This window comes from Neolamprologus brichardi, chromosome 7 (genome assembly GCF_056152115.1).
Source record: "Neolamprologus brichardi isolate AB-2024 chromosome 7, ASM5615211v1, whole genome shotgun sequence".
NCBI lineage: Eukaryota > Metazoa > Chordata > Actinopteri > Cichliformes > Cichlidae > Neolamprologus > Neolamprologus brichardi.
The window spans coordinates 29,340,774-29,358,312 of record NC_142110.1 but is presented as its reverse complement, the minus strand read 5'-3'; the positions used below and the strand labels follow the sequence as shown (position 1 = coordinate 29,358,312).

Genomic DNA, 17,539 nt, shown 5'->3' with positions numbered 1-17,539 from the left:
ACAGCATGTTAACAAACCGTGAAAAAAGCCACACAAAAAATGAACGATTGCTGGTAAGGGTTTCTATACATTAGTATTTACGAAGGGTATGTTGTGACTTACCTTCAAAATTACAGCGGTCCCTCGCTATAGCGCGGTTCACCTTTCACCTCGCTGTTTCGCAGATTTTTTAGTGCAAGTTTGCATGCTTATTTTTTAGTCCTGTCCTGATCGCTGCAGACGATCTCCTCCGTGATGTCTCTCCTGTACAGTACAGAATCGCTGCATTGATCGCTAGCAGTGTGACTCTGAAGTGCAGTACTGTATGTCGACAAAATGTTTTGCACCGTCAAAAAATAAAATTGGCTACTTGATTTCACCTATCGCTGGTTATTTTTAGAACATAACACCCGCGATAAACGAGGGACAGCTGAGAAATATAACATTTGAATCCATTTTCTCTTTTGCCCTGAGGCGCAGGGGAAAAATATCGACAAGTCGATGAACATCATTTACAGATATATTGGGTAAATGTCCAAGACATCTATAGAAATGTAAATCGCTGCTTTATTTATTTATTTGCTCAACTTGTTTTGGACCTTAAACAGGGCGCGAATAGGACACCGGAAACAAAGCTCCCCACAGGAGTTTCCGCACCGGAAGTAGCATATGCTAACGTGCACATAGTCAATAAGACGCAGGGTTCTCAAGCACGAACTGTTTTTTTTTATTGAATTGTAGCAGGAGTGTACGTGGCTACATCAATTACTGGAAAACACATATACACACCAGTATTCTAGCGACCTCTAGTGGCTGCCCTCATGGTAGCCTTACTAGGACAACATAAACAGATTTCACAACAGGATGTGTATTTATGAAGACGATTTGTGAGACTGGAAAACTTACCTTTGTTCGTACGATGGTATTTCGTTCCACACGGTGCATTTCAAGGTCCTGTACCCATCCGTCGGTAAACTGTACCTGGGCTTGTTGCAGTGACCTTAAGTTACTAAACTTCATGAGTGTATGCACTCACTCCAAGAACCGTATAATTATAAATATGAGCGTGGTGAAAGTTGGGCAGCATGCTAACGTCTTTTGTCCACTCTGTGTGCTCGTAAGGGTCTAACCCTTTCACTCCTTTGATTTTTTCCTCGTATCTTTTCTTTGACTTTTCATCAAGTCTGTCTTTGTACGGACCGGCATTGTTCTCCTTCGTTTTGTACATAACTTTTTTGGGGGGCAAAGAAAAGCAAGAAGGTATTGGAACCGGAGAATGAACGTTTTGCGGTGCTGCAAATGCTTGCGTTTGATGCATTGCTTTTATTGTTTTGCCACTAGTACCCGGCATGCAATGCACGAAAGTCACGTGGTCTGTCAATCTCTATTGGATTCTTCAGATCAGCCATATTATGGAGAGCAGCTTTTAAAATTGAAAACCATTTGTAAATAAAGCCATTTTTATCTCTTTATCTCTCTTTTTATAAGTAAGATAATACGCTATATGCAATGGTTGCATACACAGTATGTGATTATGGATAGAGGGTTGTGGAAATACGCAAGTAACTATTCTACCACTCTCTTTTTTCCTTTTCTGCCTGTCCTGTCCGGCACTGTAGCAATCGCAATTATTGTCTTAAGGCCAAGAATGCCCAGCAGATTTATTTTCCCAAGTGGATCATTGTGACTTTGCCATACTGATCCACCTGATTGATCTTTATTATTTATTTATTTATGTATTTAATTACTCATTTACTTTTAAGTTGTTACAATTGGAACAGACATGACCGGGGGATAGGAAAGGGAAAGACATAGATGAGAAGTTCAAGAAAACCACAGCAACAACCTAAATAAGCATAAGTAACAGTACTGAGCAGTAGTGATGTGCGATACCACTGATTTCCTTTCCGATCCGATACCAAGTAATACTCAGGGTGGTATCGACGATACTGATCCGATACCGATACTTTGTACAAAAACGTATTTCATTTATTGTTGTGCGCTATTTGAACACCTTGTCTGCCTGCAGCACTAAAGGACTCTGTGAGAGACGTCTGTCTCACCCTAGCAGCACCTGTCCCTGTCCTCCTCTTCAGTTTGCCTCAACATATGCTCGGTCATATTCTGTGATATGATTTACTCTGAGGTGTTTGACAAGGTTAGTGATGTTGCCACAACCATACATGCCAACCCTCCCGATTTTTCCGGGAGAACGTCGAATTTCAGTGCCCCTCTCGAAAATCTCCCGGAGCCACCATTCTCCTGAATTTCTCCTGATTTTCCACCTGGACAACAAAATTGAAAAACCATATCGCAGAATTCATAGCACGGCCCAGCCAATTCCAGTTTCCAACAATGGCGGCAGCGACTTAGTTTTAATATTACTCTTATTTCTCTTTCTGGGTCGCAAAAAAACTTTTAACATATTTTCAGGTGAGAATGTAGCTGTGTAAACTTCAAATATCTGAGCTGACCGACACATCGTCTTCAAACCCCCGCGGTCTTTCACTACTCGGGTTAAACATGATATATGACGATACATGATATATACACTTTGATAACTTAAAAATGTTATCGTTTGGCTTTTTCAGTGTTTTATTTGTTTGTGACTAAATCGGTTTGGCTGAGATTAAAGTTATTAGATTAGATTAAATTTAATTTAACTTTATTAATCCCTCCTCCGGGTTTTTTCACACAGCTGAATAACCGTCAAACAGAAAATAATTAAACAGAAGAGTTTACGTCGCCCGGTTATATTTTAGATAGCAAGGAGCAGACAGCAGAGTTTCACTCCACCGAGGGAGCTCGTGACGTACTACCCGGCTTTCTTTAGACCGCGAAGGGCGGGTCCTCAGGTGGAAGCAGCCTCTGAATTTGGACACCCCAGCTGTTACCGGGCCGGCCAATAATGGTGGCATTTAACGTATTTTATCCGATAAATAAACCCTGTAAAATGTATTTACCCCCCCCCCCCCGCCCCCCAACAACAGCCCTTTTGAAATGTCTCCCCAGTATGGCCACAACACCTCACTCTTGGAGCACTTTTTTGCCACATGTATCCAAACCACGTCTCAGCTATTTGTGGAGGTAAAATACGTCCGCACAATTGCGCTCAGCCATTGTTGTGAGTGCGCACGCGAGACATTTATACAGCCGTATGTCGCACATGACTATGAAAGGCGGAAGAGGAAGTAGTTCCTTTGAAATGTTATAGTTTCTTTCCACTGTGTTACTGTTAATGATAAACTACAAATTTACTCTAAATTACTAAAATATCGATATTTTAATGTGAGAATCGATTCTAGAACATAAATGATTGGTATCGGAGGAATCGATATTTCAGGATCGATCCGCACATCACTACTGAGCAGCACACAAGATCAACAACGCACAATATGTTTAGAGGCAGCAGCCAAGGAAGATGTGTGTCTGTGAACACCCGTTTGCACACCTCTGTGCGTGAACATGCTTGTATTTAGAAGGGCCCAAGGAGGACCACTCCAGGGGCAATCGCACCACCTACCTAGAAAAAAGCTGAGGAGAGCCCAACACGGGGGTTAAAGTGAGATTCGCCAAGTGGGGGAACACTAAGATCTGTTGTCATAGAAGCATGGAAAGAAATCATCTGGACGTAAGCCACCCCCTCTGTTCAAAGGGGGTCACACAGTGAACATAGATGGCTTCTTTCACTCTTCTTTTAAACCACCTGTCTTCTCTGTCCAAAATGGGAACACTGGCATCCTCGAAGGAGTGACCATTATCCTTTAGATGCAGATGAACAGCCTGATGAATCTTGTGTTGTCGCAGTGGCGCTTCTATGCTGTGCCATGCATTTGTGAAGCGGTTGCTTGGTCTCTCCAATGTAGAGGTCTGCACTCCACAGCACACACTGTGTTGTTAAGTTTGTGTTTGGGAGTTTGGAAGAAGCCATCTATGTACACTGTGAACGACCATCTTTCAACAGAGGCGGTGGCTTCCGACACCAACTGTCTGCTATCTTTAATCCAGTTTTGAGATCTCTCCCAGAAGCCTTAATGCCCATTCACTTCCTGGGCCATTAGACCTCAGGAAATCACATGATATTGTGAAACCTAGCCCCACCCTGAGATCACCCGAAACCTTGGCTGATTCTGAGCTACACCTGTTTTCAGACCTTGGCTCGTGTTATAAGGTAGAGGATCAATACAGGGTCCATGACCCTCCTGGTGACACTCCCATAGGGCTTAAATCTTTGACAACAGTGGGAAGGAAAAACTACCTTTTAACAGGAAGAAACCTCCAGGAGAACCAGACTCAGGAAGGAGCGGCCATTTGTGGCAATCGGTAGGGATGAAAAAAGGAAGAAAGGATAAAACACATGCTGTCGATGAGAGCCAGAGATTAATAACAAGTATGATTCAGTGCAGAGAGGTCTGTTAACACATGTTGAGTGAGGAAGGTGACTCAAGAAGAAATATTCAATGCATCATGGGAATTCCCCAAGAGCCCACACTTATTGCAGTCTACACCTTTATATATAGTATAAAGACATGTATTGTCTTTATACAAGACTGTATACAGTTGGTATAATAAAATGAGTATAGTTAGCTTGTTTTGCAATATGATTCAAAATATAAAAAACAGAACAAAAACAAACAAATAAACAGTTAGGTCAGGAATCCAGGTGACTCTGTACTCCATAGAACAGCTTCAACCTGAAAGATCTGAAAACCTCATGTCTATACATGACAGACCAGCTGGAAGACCTGGTTTAAAATAAATACAGTTTAAAATCAGCTGGAAGCTCCACATTTTCATTGCTTTCTTTCATACATTTAAAGTCTGTTTTCAGCGTGAGAGTCTCTGCTGAAGGAGTTTTTAACGTATGTTGTGAGATCAGTATTTTAAACTAGGTTATCTTATACCCATAGTCAAGGTAGATGAAGTATGTTAAACAGCTGTAGAACATAAATATATTCCTTAGTCTAGGTTGTGTGCAAAGTATGTAGCTTAGTTTTCCTTATATTTTTAGGTTAAAGAACATGGCCATCTTCGTAGTTGTAGTATGTTAGACAAATGTTCCAGTATATCTTTGGGGATTAAAAGAATGTGACCATCTTTGGGTTCTGTTAGACAGGTGGGCGCCACCATTTATCTGCTGTGAATGTTTTACACTGTTTTCTTGTCATGTCAGACTGCTTAAATCATTTCTGAGAATGTTGCGTGCGAAGGACCTTGGGGCCGGTAATAGCAAGAGCAATCAACATTCTGTGCCCCCACTCTTGTAGGGAGTAGAAAGACAGGGAGCCCGAGGTCATAACTTAGGCGCCATGACAGATAAGAGAGAGTGTGAATGTTTAGGTTTACGACCAGGTGGGGGCCAGTAGAAAGTATAAAAAGCTGTGTAACACACCACCATTTTGAGACTTGCTGTGACCCTCTCATGCATCTCTCCCCATCCGGATGGTTTTTATGCTCATTGTGTGAAAATTGTATGGAAATAAAGGATTGTTGATTGAGCATTTTTACACCGAGTATTGTCCTTCCTTCAGCCCAAAGATTCAAAGAATTGGGAGATTTTAACAATGTCAAACTGTAACTTAGTAGAACCACCAGATGAAGCCCAGCTGTGAAGTTACTGTGCATTGCATTGTCACTTTAATACGGGTACATTCACATCATTTTTGTAATGTTTGGTCCTAAAGTATATTTTACACTGTTTAATTACAGCTAACAGAACACTGATCAGTTTGTAGGACATTCATCATTTGAGATGTTCAGTCAATAAATTTGATCTGGTGATGAACCAAATTGATTTCCATGTCTGCTTTATTGATCTCTGTCACCTGTTCCTGAAGAAGTCAAATGAAACACCACCTTTTATGTGAGTGCGCTCAGAGCTTGGTTTGTAATATTTTCATGAATGTCAGTTTGTGGTTCAGGTGTTTTTTTTTTCACTCAGCTTCGTTTGTGTCTGTGTTTTGTGTTTGTCTCCTGTGGAGCAGACAGCTGCTTTCACTGACTTCAAACCTGGTTGGAAGGAACACTGGAGAAAATAAAAAAAAAAAAAACAATTTTTTCCACTGTATTTAGCTCTTTTTAATGCTGAACTTAAACATATGCTGACCTGAGGGGTAAACTATAAAGTGAGTTCAACAAAGTCAGGCTTTCTTTGCATTACCAGTGTATTCTGTTGTTCTCATCTTTGTGCGGCATCAGGACATCAGTTGATGCTGGATCACTGTATGACAAACAGCGAGTGTAACTCTGACTCATAAGTTAAGACAGTCTTCTTGTGTGAAGGCTACCTACCTGTGCTTTCCTTTTTGTAAAGGAGAGAGCTCTGAGGCTCTTTGTAAATAGTTTGGGAGAGGCTGTGGATGGAGTGTTTTTGTATTTGGAATGTTGCATCAGGGGGCTCGGGATTACGCTGCTGTGGATGCTTTTCTGCTCTGTCAGAAAGAGTTTGTTTACTGTGTGTGTGTGTGTGTATGTACACCTACCTGTCCCACAGTATCTTACCAATGAAGGATAGAGTAAGAATAGGAAAGTCATTTAAAAAACAATCAAATCATTATATGATATCATTATATCATATAGTTATAGTTACACCAGCACCTCCATCATGATTATATATGATAGATCAGTGAGGGTAGGCACTGTTTCAGCCCTAGCCCCCAGGAGGGACAGGTTCCTCTTTTGACTCCAGAACACCAAGGACAGCATAGTTAGTCATGCAGGTGAGTAATATCTTGAAGATCGTCATGAAGAGGACAGCTCCTGCGTCATTGTTGCCATATTGTGCATTGGTATCTCTGGCATCTCTATCTCTCTATAGCAATCTATACACGTACTAAAATAACATAAAGGCACACACTGACAGGAACCTGCCACACCTACTCAACTGATGTGTTTGTTCCCCCTTTAAGAAACAAGAATAAAAGGTGTGGTTTCATTACAGAGGCATCACACCCATCTGGCTTCCTGGGACTTCCTAAAGCAGGAAACAAAGAAAGCATTGAAGCTTGTAACAGGGCGGCCCTCAGTGGCTAGATTTACAGTGAGGCAGACCAAGACAATCATAGTGGAACAACAAGTATTTTTTTTTTATGCAGCTCTTCTCACAAACAATTCACTCGTCAAGCTTCTTCACAGCACAACAATCATTGCCTAATGGCATCTGGCAGCCTTGAATACAACAATGATGGCTCCATTTTGAGGGTAAAATGATACGTGTAGAGCAAACACTGTGCACAAACCTGCAGTTGAAGCAGAAGTTTAAGATTAATCTTGACAGACAGAGCTCATTAAGCAGGTGTGAGCCTGGTTGCTATGGCGGCTCCAGCCACTGGCACCACGCACACACAGACATGTGCCTGTCTGCTGCTGGTTGAATAAACAGAAAAGTCAATCTGAAACAAATGCTTCCCAATAGAAAATTACAACTTTTACTGAAAAAATTCTTTCACCGTGAGCGCCAGCAATGTCCGGTCTACAGAATTCTCAGTTTTCGTGTCAGTCGAGTTTATTATATGGACGTGGTGACAGTGTAAATACAGCCTGTACTTCTGATTTTCAGAGGAGTTTTGAGAGCCATTTTAACATTGGATTCTGTGACAGACTGAACAGCGAAGGAAACCTAGGCACAGGTTAAAGTCCAAAAAAAAGGATTTTTTATTTAACCCCAAAACATAATTGGTTAAATCATGCAAAAAGAATCAAAATCTTGGGCCCATAAAAGAGGTCAAAATAACAGAACTGTACTCAAAGTTGACAACAATACTGACCTCACTTGATGAGATAAAGGGGAAACTTATATAGTGGTTGATCAGCCCACAAAAACACAAAAAAAGGGTAAAACACACAAAACCTAATTTAAACTAACATAGTGAACTCCAATTGCCCCCCATGGTCTCGAGTTATGGAATGAGCCAATTTGTAGTCTTCCTTTAAAGCTCGCTCCGCCCCTTTTCCACCTCTTGGCTCTTCAATCAAGGGACTGGAGCAGCTGCAACTAAGGTAACTCAGAAACTGTCATGGTCCTGGGTCGGTGACCCAGCGCTTTCAGTTCATTATTGTCACTTTTCTAGTTTGTTCTGATTTTGTATTTGTTCTTAGGGTTTGAGTTGTGTGTTCTATCATCCCTACCTGTGTCTCTCCTCTGCGTTCTGATCGTGTCCCCAGTTGGTTGTGTAAAACAGTCTGTGTGTTTCCTGTTTTACTTTGTAGGTTGGTGTCTCGTTATGTCCATTAGTTCCAGCTGTGTCCCCGCCTGTCTGCCATTTCCTAATTACCTGGTGTGTGTATTTATAGTGCGTGTCTGCCTGTGCTCCTCGTCGGCTCGTCTGTGTTTCATGGTGTCCTGTTCCTCGTCTGCGTCTCTCTGCCACTCACCCCGTTCGTATGATCTCCGGTTTGTTGTTTAGCTCACCCAGTTTAGGTTTATGTTCTGTCCTGCCCTCAGTTGTGTTATTTGTGCACTGTAAATAAAACCCTCACTCATATCATCATATCGGCTGTCTGCATTTTGGGTCCTCCTTTTCCTCCACACCACACGGCTCACCCCGCCAGCCGTGACAGTACGAGCCGACCAAACATGGATCCAGCAGCTTTGTCCGGGGAGAGCGACCTCGCACGCATCCAACGCCTGGTGGACTGGGTAACCCACACCTCCAACGCACAAGCGAAGGTCGTGGGGATAAATGCCATTGAGGCTATTTTGGATGGAAATCCCTATCTCCACCAGGTCAGGGGATTTTCGGACTTGATTCGCAACCTGCGTAAAGCCCGGGAGGTGGTGCAAGCTCGGGAATCCACAGACTTTGTCCAGCAGCAGCGGACTACGGCCGCCCGGGAACAGTCACGTCAGCTTCTCCCGCCGGAGGTTTTGCCCGGCCCGCCGGAGGTTTTGCCCGGCCCGCCGGAGGTTTTGCCCGGCCCGCCGGAGCCGTCCGCCGGGAGGAGGCGACGATCGCGCCGTCGGCGCGTCACCCCACAGCCGGATATTAGGACTTTAGCACTGCAGGCTGTGGTGAGTGTGAAGGACCCTTTTTCTGTTTTGGACTGTGGGACAGTTTATACCGGGGCTGTGTTTTTTGAGCCTGCTGCACAGCCGCAAGCTCGTTTAGCTGCACAGCCGCAAGCTCGTTTAGCTGCACAGCCGCATTCAGCTCGGCCCCCGGTATCCCCACTAGCCCAGTCATCTATGCCATCTTCACCGACTCCCTCTGTACAGGAGGCTGCGTCTCAGCCTCCCGTTTTGGACTCTTTTTCTAAGTGTTTTTTGCAGAGAGACAAACCACACAATCCTGCAAACTTTCCTCAAGAGCTGGCCAGTTGTGAGACTGAGATGCACTCCAGGGCCTCCCCAGAGGCTGGGTTTCAGCCCCCAGCAGACTCTGGACCCCTGGAGGTAAAGAAGCCAGCTGAGGACTGCACCCGGCTGTCGCTGCCTGAGCTGAGTCAATGCTCGGTGCAGCTGCAGGCAGCCTTGTGTTTGCCAGAGGTCCCCGCGCCTGCTGGTTCTGATCCATCCCTGCCAGGGGCTCCAGTGCCCACTGGTTCTGAGACTGTTTTCGCTGGGGGGCCCGAGGAGCCCGTCCAGCCTCCTGTCTCGTCCGCTGGAGGGCCCGAGGAGCCCGTCCAGCCTCCTGTCTCGTCCGCTGGGGGGCCCGAGGAGCCCGTCCAGCCTCCTGTCTCGTCCGCTGGAGGGCCCGAGGAGCCCGTCCAGCCCCCTGTCCCGTCAGCTGGAGGGCCCGAGGAGCCCGTCCAGCCCCCTGTCCCGTCAGCTGGAGGGCCCGAGGAGCCCGTCCAGCCTCCTGTCTCGTCAGCTGGAGGGCCCGAGGAGCCCGTCCAGCCTCCTGTCTCGTCCGCTGGAGGGCCCGAGGAGCCCGTCCAGCCTCCTGCCTCGTCCGCTGGAGGGCCCGAGGAGCCCGTCCAGCCCCCTGTCCCGTCAGCTGGAGGGCCCGAGGAGCCCGTCCAGCCTCCTGTCTCGTCAGCTGGAGGGCCCGAGGAGCCCGTCCAGCCTCCTGTCTCGTCCGCTGGGGGGCCCGAGGAGCCCGTCCAGCCTCCTGTCTCGTCCGCTGGAGGGCCCGAGGAGCCCGTCCAGCCCCCTGTCCCGTCAGCTGGAGGGCCCGAGGAGCCCGTCCAGCCCCCTGTCCCGTCAGCTGGAGGGCCCGAGGAGCCCGTCCAGCCTCCTGTCTCGTCAGCTGGAGGGCCCGAGGAGCCCGTCCAGCCTCCTGTCTCGTCCGCTGGAGGGCCCGAGGAGCCCGTCCAGCCTCCTGCCTCGTCCGCTGGAGGGCCCGAGGAGCCCGTCCAGCCTCCTGCCTCGTCCGCTGGAGGGCCCGAGGAGCCCGTCCAGCCGCCAGCTGCAGCCTCATCATCCTCGCCGGCTGCCGCTCCATCCACGCCGCCGGCAGCAACAGCAGCTTCATCCTCGCCACCGGCAGCAACAGCAGCTTCATCCTCGCCAGCTGCAGCAGCCATGTCTTCATCCTCGCCAGCTGCAGCAGCCGTGTCTTCATCCTCGCCAGCTGCAGCCTCGGCGTCTTCATCCTCGCCAGCTGCAGCCCCGGCTTCACCCACGCCGTCGCCTGGTCCAGCTCCGGCTTCACCCACGCCGTCGCCTGGTCCAGCTCCGGCTTCGTCGTCGCCTGGTCCAGCTCCGGCTTCGTCGTCGCCTGGTCCAGCTCCGGCTTCGTCGTCGCCTGGTCCAGCTCCGGCTTCGTCGTCGCCTGGTCCAGCTCCGGCTTCACCCACGCCGTCGCCTGGTCCAGCTCTGGCTTCATCGTCGCCTGGTCCAGCCTCTGCATCCGCCTCGCCTGGTCCAGCCTCAGCATCCGCTTCGCCTGGTCCAGCCTCTGCATCCGCCTCGCCTGGTCCAGCCTCTGCATCCGCCTCGCCTGGTCCAGCCTCAGCATCCGCCTCGCCTGGTCCAGCCTCTGCATCCGCCTCGCCTGGTCCAGCCTCAGCATCCGCTTCGCCTGGTCCAGCCTCTGCATCCGCCTCGCCTGGTCCAGCCTCTGCATCCGCCTCGCCTGGTCCAGCCTCAGCATCCGCCTCGCCTGGTCCAGCCTCAGCATCCGCCTCGCCTGGTCCAGCCTCAGCTTCCGCTTCGTCTGGTCCAGCCTCTGCTTCCGCTTCGTCTGGTCCAGCCTCTGCCTCAGCTTCGTCTGGTCCAGCCTCTGCCTCAGCTTCGTCTGGTCCAGCCTCTGCTTCCGCTTCGTCTGGTCCAGCCTCTGCCTCAGCTTCGTCTGGTCCAGCCTCTGCCTCAGCTTCGTCTGGTCCAGCCTCTGCCTCAGCTTCGTCTGGTCCAGCCTCTGCCTCAGCTTCGTCTGGTCCAGCCTCTGCCTCAGCTTCGTCTGGTCCAGCCTCTGCCTCAGCTTCGTCTGGTCCAGCCTCTGCTTCCGCTTCGCCTGGTCCAGCTTCAGCTCCTGCCTCGTCTGGTCCAGCGAAGGCCACGCAGCCTTCAGGTTCCCAACTGCCGCCTCAACATCGTCGGTCATCTGCCGGGCCGCATGTTGGGCATCTTCGCCGCCGCGGCCGGCCTCCGGAACTGTTTTCTCGCCGCTGCCGCCGTCCGCACGGTCGGCCCCCTGAACTGTTTCCCCGTCGTTGCCGCTGCCTTCCGCGCGGTCGGCCCCCTGAACTGTTTCCCCGTCGTTGCCGCTGCCTTCCGCACGGTCGGCCCCCGGAACTGCACTGTTTTGGCCTCCGGCGCTGTCGGCCTCCGGGTCGGCCCCCTGAACTTGTCCGTCTGGGCCTTTTTGGTCTCTGTCCCTCCGTCCTGGACCCCCGCCGCCCGCCCTGGTCGGGTCGTTTTCCGTTTTTTGGTTTTTGGGGGGGGTTTTGTGTTTCTGTTGGGCTGTCTGGAGCCAGCCCTTGAGGGGGGGGTACTGTCATGGTCCTGGGTCGGTGACCCAGCGCTTTCAGTTCATTATTGTCACTTTTCTAGTTTGTTCTGATTTTGTATTTGTTCTTAGGGTTTGAGTTGTGTGTTCTATCATCCCTACCTGTGTCTCTCCTCTGCGTTCTGATCGTGTCCCCAGTTGGTTGTGTAAAACAGTCTGTGTGTTTCCTGTTTTACTTTGTAGGTTGGTGTCTCGTTATGTCCATTAGTTCCAGCTGTGTCCCCGCCTGTCTGCCATTTCCTAATTACCTGGTGTGTGTATTTATAGTGCGTGTCTGCCTGTGCTCCTCGTCGGCTCGTCTGTGTTTCATGGTGTCCTGTTCCTCGTCTGCGTCTCTCTGCCACTCACCCCGTTCGTATGATCTCCGGTTTGTTGTTTAGCTCACCCAGTTTAGGTTTATGTTCTGTCCTGCCCTCAGTTGTGTTATTTGTGCACTGTAAATAAAACCCTCACTCATATCATCATATCGGCTGTCTGCATTTTGGGTCCTCCTTTTCCTCCACACCACACGGCTCACCCCGCCAGCCGTGACAGAAACCAAAGATTAAATCATACATAACAGTGTAAACTAAAATGTGTGCACTTATTTTAGAATGCAGTGTTATGTGGGTATGTGAATTAATTAATTTATTGTCCTGTAAATTAATTCCTATATTTAAAGAAAGACAAATATAAATGCAAGTTTATGTATAAGCCTCTATACTAATATGGTGGATATTACCACTGTGTGGCTGCTAGTGCAGCCATCACAGCCTCTATGGTAGGGTGATCATATTTTGATTTCCAAAGAAGAGGACACTTGGCTCAGTAAAAAACTTGCTTAAAGAAACATATTTAACATATTAAAATAATACCTTCTCTGTGCAGTTAATGAATTGTGAAATAAAATATGCCATATAGGCTTTTACAAGTCAACAAGTGCAAAAAAAATCTTATTATTATTAAATAATGGTACAGAATTAATGCCTCATCTGCATACCCATATGGAAAAGATATATATATAAATCTTATAAAGTTTGTATCTGTCTTGAGTGAAACTTGTATGAAAAGCATACAAGACTGAAAACAGATATAAGATCCCTTGAAAAATTATATAAATGAAACTTGTATGTTTTGGATACTTTCTAAAACAATATATGAAAGTAATGAGAAAGTGGCCACTTTCATGAGTAAATCATAAGCCTTATATGATTTACTATATGAAGCAAGCCAAATCTTATGCAGGTCCTTTTTTTTCTATTTCTTTTCCATATGGGTAAGAAAAATTACCAGCACTGGGTCGGTACGAGGGAAAAGGTGCGTTGCTGCGCGCTGTCTGTCCCATCTGTGAGTGCAGAACAAGCGCTCACAAAGCAGCAGTTCGGGGATGACGTCACACACGAGGGTCCTCTGTCAGAATATAGGAAAACCTGGACACTTTTATCAATCACGAAAATCCCCCAGACGCCCTGGACAGAACGTGAAAAGAGGACATGTCCGGGGAAAAGAGGACGGTTGGTCACCATACTCTATGGAGGAGATGCAGGCAGGTGGCTGTGGATTGGTGACATTTATGAAAGAACCATAAAATAAGCTGTGTCCCAAAATGTAGGCCGCATTCTTCGGAGGCCTCATTTGTAGACCGATTACGTCACAGTGACGCAACGAAAGCTGTCTCAATAGAGATTGAAAATGTGACGTCATTTCCGGGATTGTAGGTGCAAGTGGTACGGGCTATTACAAGACCACAGTCACACAGAGATAAACAGAGACACAAAGAATGGCCAGAAGCTGTGGTATTATTAACTGCCATAACCGGTCGCATTACAGACACGGGAAGCCGACGGGTAAAGAGATCGTTTTTTATCGGATTCCTTGGTGGAAGAAAAATTGGTCAAGTCATGTCAAGTCAAAACCAGCACACCGCAGACCACGGCCTCTCTGTGTGAGGATCTAAACGTATTCTACGCTAGATTCAACACAGCGAACACCATGAGACCAGACAGTGGGCACACCACAGATGACGTCAGTGCGCACACTGTGTCTGAGGAGGATGTGCGGAAGTGCTTCAGGAAGGTGAACGCGCACAAAGCTACTGGTCCGGACGGGATTCCCGGCCGAGTCCTTAAGTCATGCGCGACTCAGCTGGCTGGAGTGTTTACACACATCTTCAACCTTTCCCTCTCTCTGTCTGTAGTCCCAGCCTGCTTCAAAATGGCCACCATCGTCCCTGTACCCAAATCCTCCACCATCTCCTCATTAAACGACTGGCGACCTGTAGCCCTGACCCCCATCGTAAGCAAATGCTTCGAGAAGTTTGTCAGGGACTTCATCTACTCTGCACTACCCAACTCACTGGACCCTCTACAGTTCGCATACCGCCACAACAGGTCCACTGATGATGCCATAGCCCTGACACTACACACTGCCCTGTCACACCTGGAGAAGAGAGACATGTGAGAATGCTGTTTGTAGACTACAGCTCAGCATTCAATACCATCGTTCACTCGAAGCTCGACAGGAAACTGCAGGATCTAGGACTGAGCAGCTCCCTCTGCAGCTGGATCCTTAACTTCCTGACTGACAGACGCCGAGTGGTCAGACTGGGCAGCATCACCTCATCCCCCATCACACTGAACACTGGTGCACCACAGGGGTGTGTACTGAGCCCTCTCCTGTACTCACTCTACACCTATGACTGCACAGCCACAAGTTTGCAGATGACACTACAGTGGTGGGTCTTATCACCAACGGTGATGAGACGGCTTACAGGGAGGAGGTCAGCGCCCTGACCCACTGGTGTCAAGACAACCATCTCACCCTCAACGTCGCAAAGACAAAGGAGTTGATAGTGGACTTCCGGAGGTGCAGAGAAGTACACACCCATCACCATCAACGGCGCTGATGTGGAGAGAGTGAGCAGCTTCCGCTTCCTTGGTGCACATCTGGCTGAGGATCTTACGTGGTCACTACACATAAACTGGATGCATCACCACCTGGTACGGCAACAGCACCGCTTACAACCGCAAAGCTCTCCAGAGAGTAGTGCGGTGATCTGAACGGATAATTGGAGGTGAGCTTCCCTCCCTCTAGGACATCTACAGGAAGCGGTGCCTGAGGAAAGCGGAGAGGATCATCAAGGACTCCAGTCACCCCAGCCATAAACTGTTCAGACTACTTCCATCAGGAAGGAGGTTCTGCAGCATCCGGTCCCGAACCAGCAGACTGAGACAGCTTTTTCCACCAGGCCATCAGACTGCTGAACACTTCATAGACATCTCACCTTCACTACTGGAACTTCAACATTATGCACTCCACACTGTATATAAATGCCACTGTTTTGCACATGTCCAACTGCCAACCTCTGTATATTTTTATATATTTTATTTTATTGTGTACTCTATTTAATTTGTAAAATATGTATACACACACACACAGGTAGAAAAACATATTTAGTATACACATCCAGTAATGCATATACTATTATATATTGTACATATATTTATTAGTCTCAGATTTAGCCATTCTTATATTTTGCTTGTTTTACGTTATTGTATTTTTGCACAACTCTGTTGCTTGTGAAGCTCGCACACAAGAATTTCACTCACATGTACTGTACCAGTGTACCTGCACATGTGGTGTGACAATAAAAGTGATTTGATTTGATTTCCAAAGTCACAAAGAGGCGATGGATGGCCTGGATTCGAAGACTAAATATAACGTCCCAGAACACTGCAGCTCACATGTTAGTCTTGCCCAAGCATCTCCACAAAGGTAAGTCTTCTGTTGTAGTTAATACGTAATTTATCATAACATACAGTGGCTTGCAAAAGTATTCGCCCCCCTTGAACCTTTCCACATTTTGTCACATTACAGCCACAAACATGAATCAATTTTATTGGAATTCCACGTGAAAGACCAATACAAAGTGGTGTACACGTGAGAAGTGGAACCAAAATCATACATGATCCCAAACATTTTTTACAAATAAATAACTGAAAAGTGGGGTGTGCGTAATTATTCAGCGCCCTTTGGTCTGAGTGCAGTCAGTTGCCATAGACATTGCCTGATGAGTGCTAATGACTAAATAGGGTGCACCTGTGTGTGTAATCTAATGTCAGTACAAATACAGCTGCTCTGTGACGGCCGAATACTTTTGCAAGCCACTGTAATTGTTGATGTAGGTTACAAATAAGTTTTATATTGATTTGAACTGAATTCGTTGCACTATGGTGCTTTGTTCACTGTGGCTTTGCGGGCTGTTTGTTGTGTTCTGTAGGAAAACCAGTCTACAAAATGCTGGAATACAATCCAGACTGGGCACCCTCTATCAACCTGGGTCATACCGAGTTTAAAGCTGCTACCACAGTGAGATTTGATTGGTAAAGAGGGAGAGCGAGTTCAAAACAGCCACGAAAAGTCCATATGTGCCCAAGTGTTTATATTGAAGCAATCAAGTGATGAATAATTGTTTTCCAGTATGTTGTTTTGAATTTTTATTTATTTTTTTTTGCAGTGTTAATTTGTTTTTCACCGAAGCAGCTGATAAAGCACAATGGAATACAATTTTGCCACTTTTTTGTAAGATTCTATAATAAAATGAAACAATAACGCCAGTCATAATATAAGACAATACATTGAATGAATTATGAAACGCGTATTTTATTTCTATTGGAACTGAAAATGTTGCGTAATGCTACAACCAGAAAAGACAAATAGATTGTGTTGGCCTGTACAGGAGATAAAGACAAAAATTTAACGACAGCTATAAAATGAAACAGTCCAAATCAGAAAATAGATACACCTAAGTAAACTGGACCTGGGCTTGTTGCAGGGATCTGAACATTTCGTGAGTGTATGCACTCACACTTAGGACCATATAATTATAAATACGAGCATGATGAAAGCTGGGCCACACGCTAACGTCTTTAGTCCACTCAGGTGTAGCGGTACTTTGCCCTCTTGTGGATGGCCTTAGACACTGCAGTGGTGAAGCAGGAGCAGGCAGATTCAGGATACATTTATAAGAGTCATAAACTCATGATGAAGAGAAGTGTGTAAGGGCTCTTTTCTTTCACTCATTCATGCTGCATGATGTTTTCCAACAACAACAACAACAACATTAATATTAATAATATTTTGTAATTTTGTAATAATTGATAATAAACTAACTTAGTAAGTTTATTTATATTGTAGTAGTATAGTACTGCTTCACAGAAAATTGTTGTCATTAAAGACAACTTGCTAACCTGCTGTTGTACAACATGTTACTTCCAGTGGATACTGTGTGATGCAAAACATCCACTAACTCTCTGCCATCATGTTAGCATTTCCACGTTCAGTGTTCAACATGATATCAGATGATAAAGTTGAAGGGTCTTGATGGTAAAGGCCAGATTTTACAACTCTCAGCTGAGGATCTGAGTCATGGATCATATATATGAAGTGAGCAGGAAACAGATGTAGAGAAGCAGGATGGGACTGGCGAAGCCTGATCCAAACATTTTTTACTCAAGATTCAAACAGCTGAATCTGAAATAATGCTGCTTTGAAAAATACTTTGAATACAGTTACATTTACTCCACCTCACATACTCAGTAAATCAGTTTTTTCATAGATGGAAAATTCAGCAATCACATTTTTTGTGGCACATTTCACAACAACTGCCACTGAGACAGAAAGTGAAGGACAAC

At 46.6% G+C, this 17,539-nt stretch overlaps 1 protein-coding gene across 1 annotated transcript; it reads left to right on the top strand.

Moving 5' to 3' along the window:
• Window positions 1–8,554: 8,554 nt before the first annotated feature.
• LOC148102056 (uncharacterized) lies at window positions 8,555–14,306 on the top strand. The gene is made up of 6 exons (XM_087842676.1): window positions 8,555–8,822; window positions 10,167–10,391; window positions 10,623–11,359; window positions 11,430–11,766; window positions 13,204–13,360; window positions 13,820–14,306. The coding sequence occupies exons 1-6, from the start codon at window positions 8,555–8,557 to the stop codon at window positions 14,304–14,306; spliced, it is 2,211 nt and encodes a 736-aa protein (XP_087698802.1).
• The last annotated feature ends 3,233 nt before the right edge of the window (window positions 14,307–17,539 follow it).

What these genes read in the sequence shown, in the direction of transcription:
- LOC148102056 (XM_087842676.1), top strand. Translation starts at nt 8,555, where the DNA reads ATGGATCCAGCAGCTTTGTCCGGGGAGAGCGACCTCGCACGCATCCAA. An exon ending in GGCCGCCCGGGAACAGTCAC is followed by an intron (nt 8,823 to 10,166) that starts GTCAGCTTCTCC and finishes CTGTCTCGTCAG; the next exon opens with CTGGAGGGCCCGAGGAGCCC. An exon ending in GGCAGCAACAGCAGCTTCAT is followed by an intron (nt 10,392 to 10,622) that starts CCTCGCCACCGG and finishes CTGGTCCAGCTC; the next exon opens with CGGCTTCGTCGTCGCCTGGT.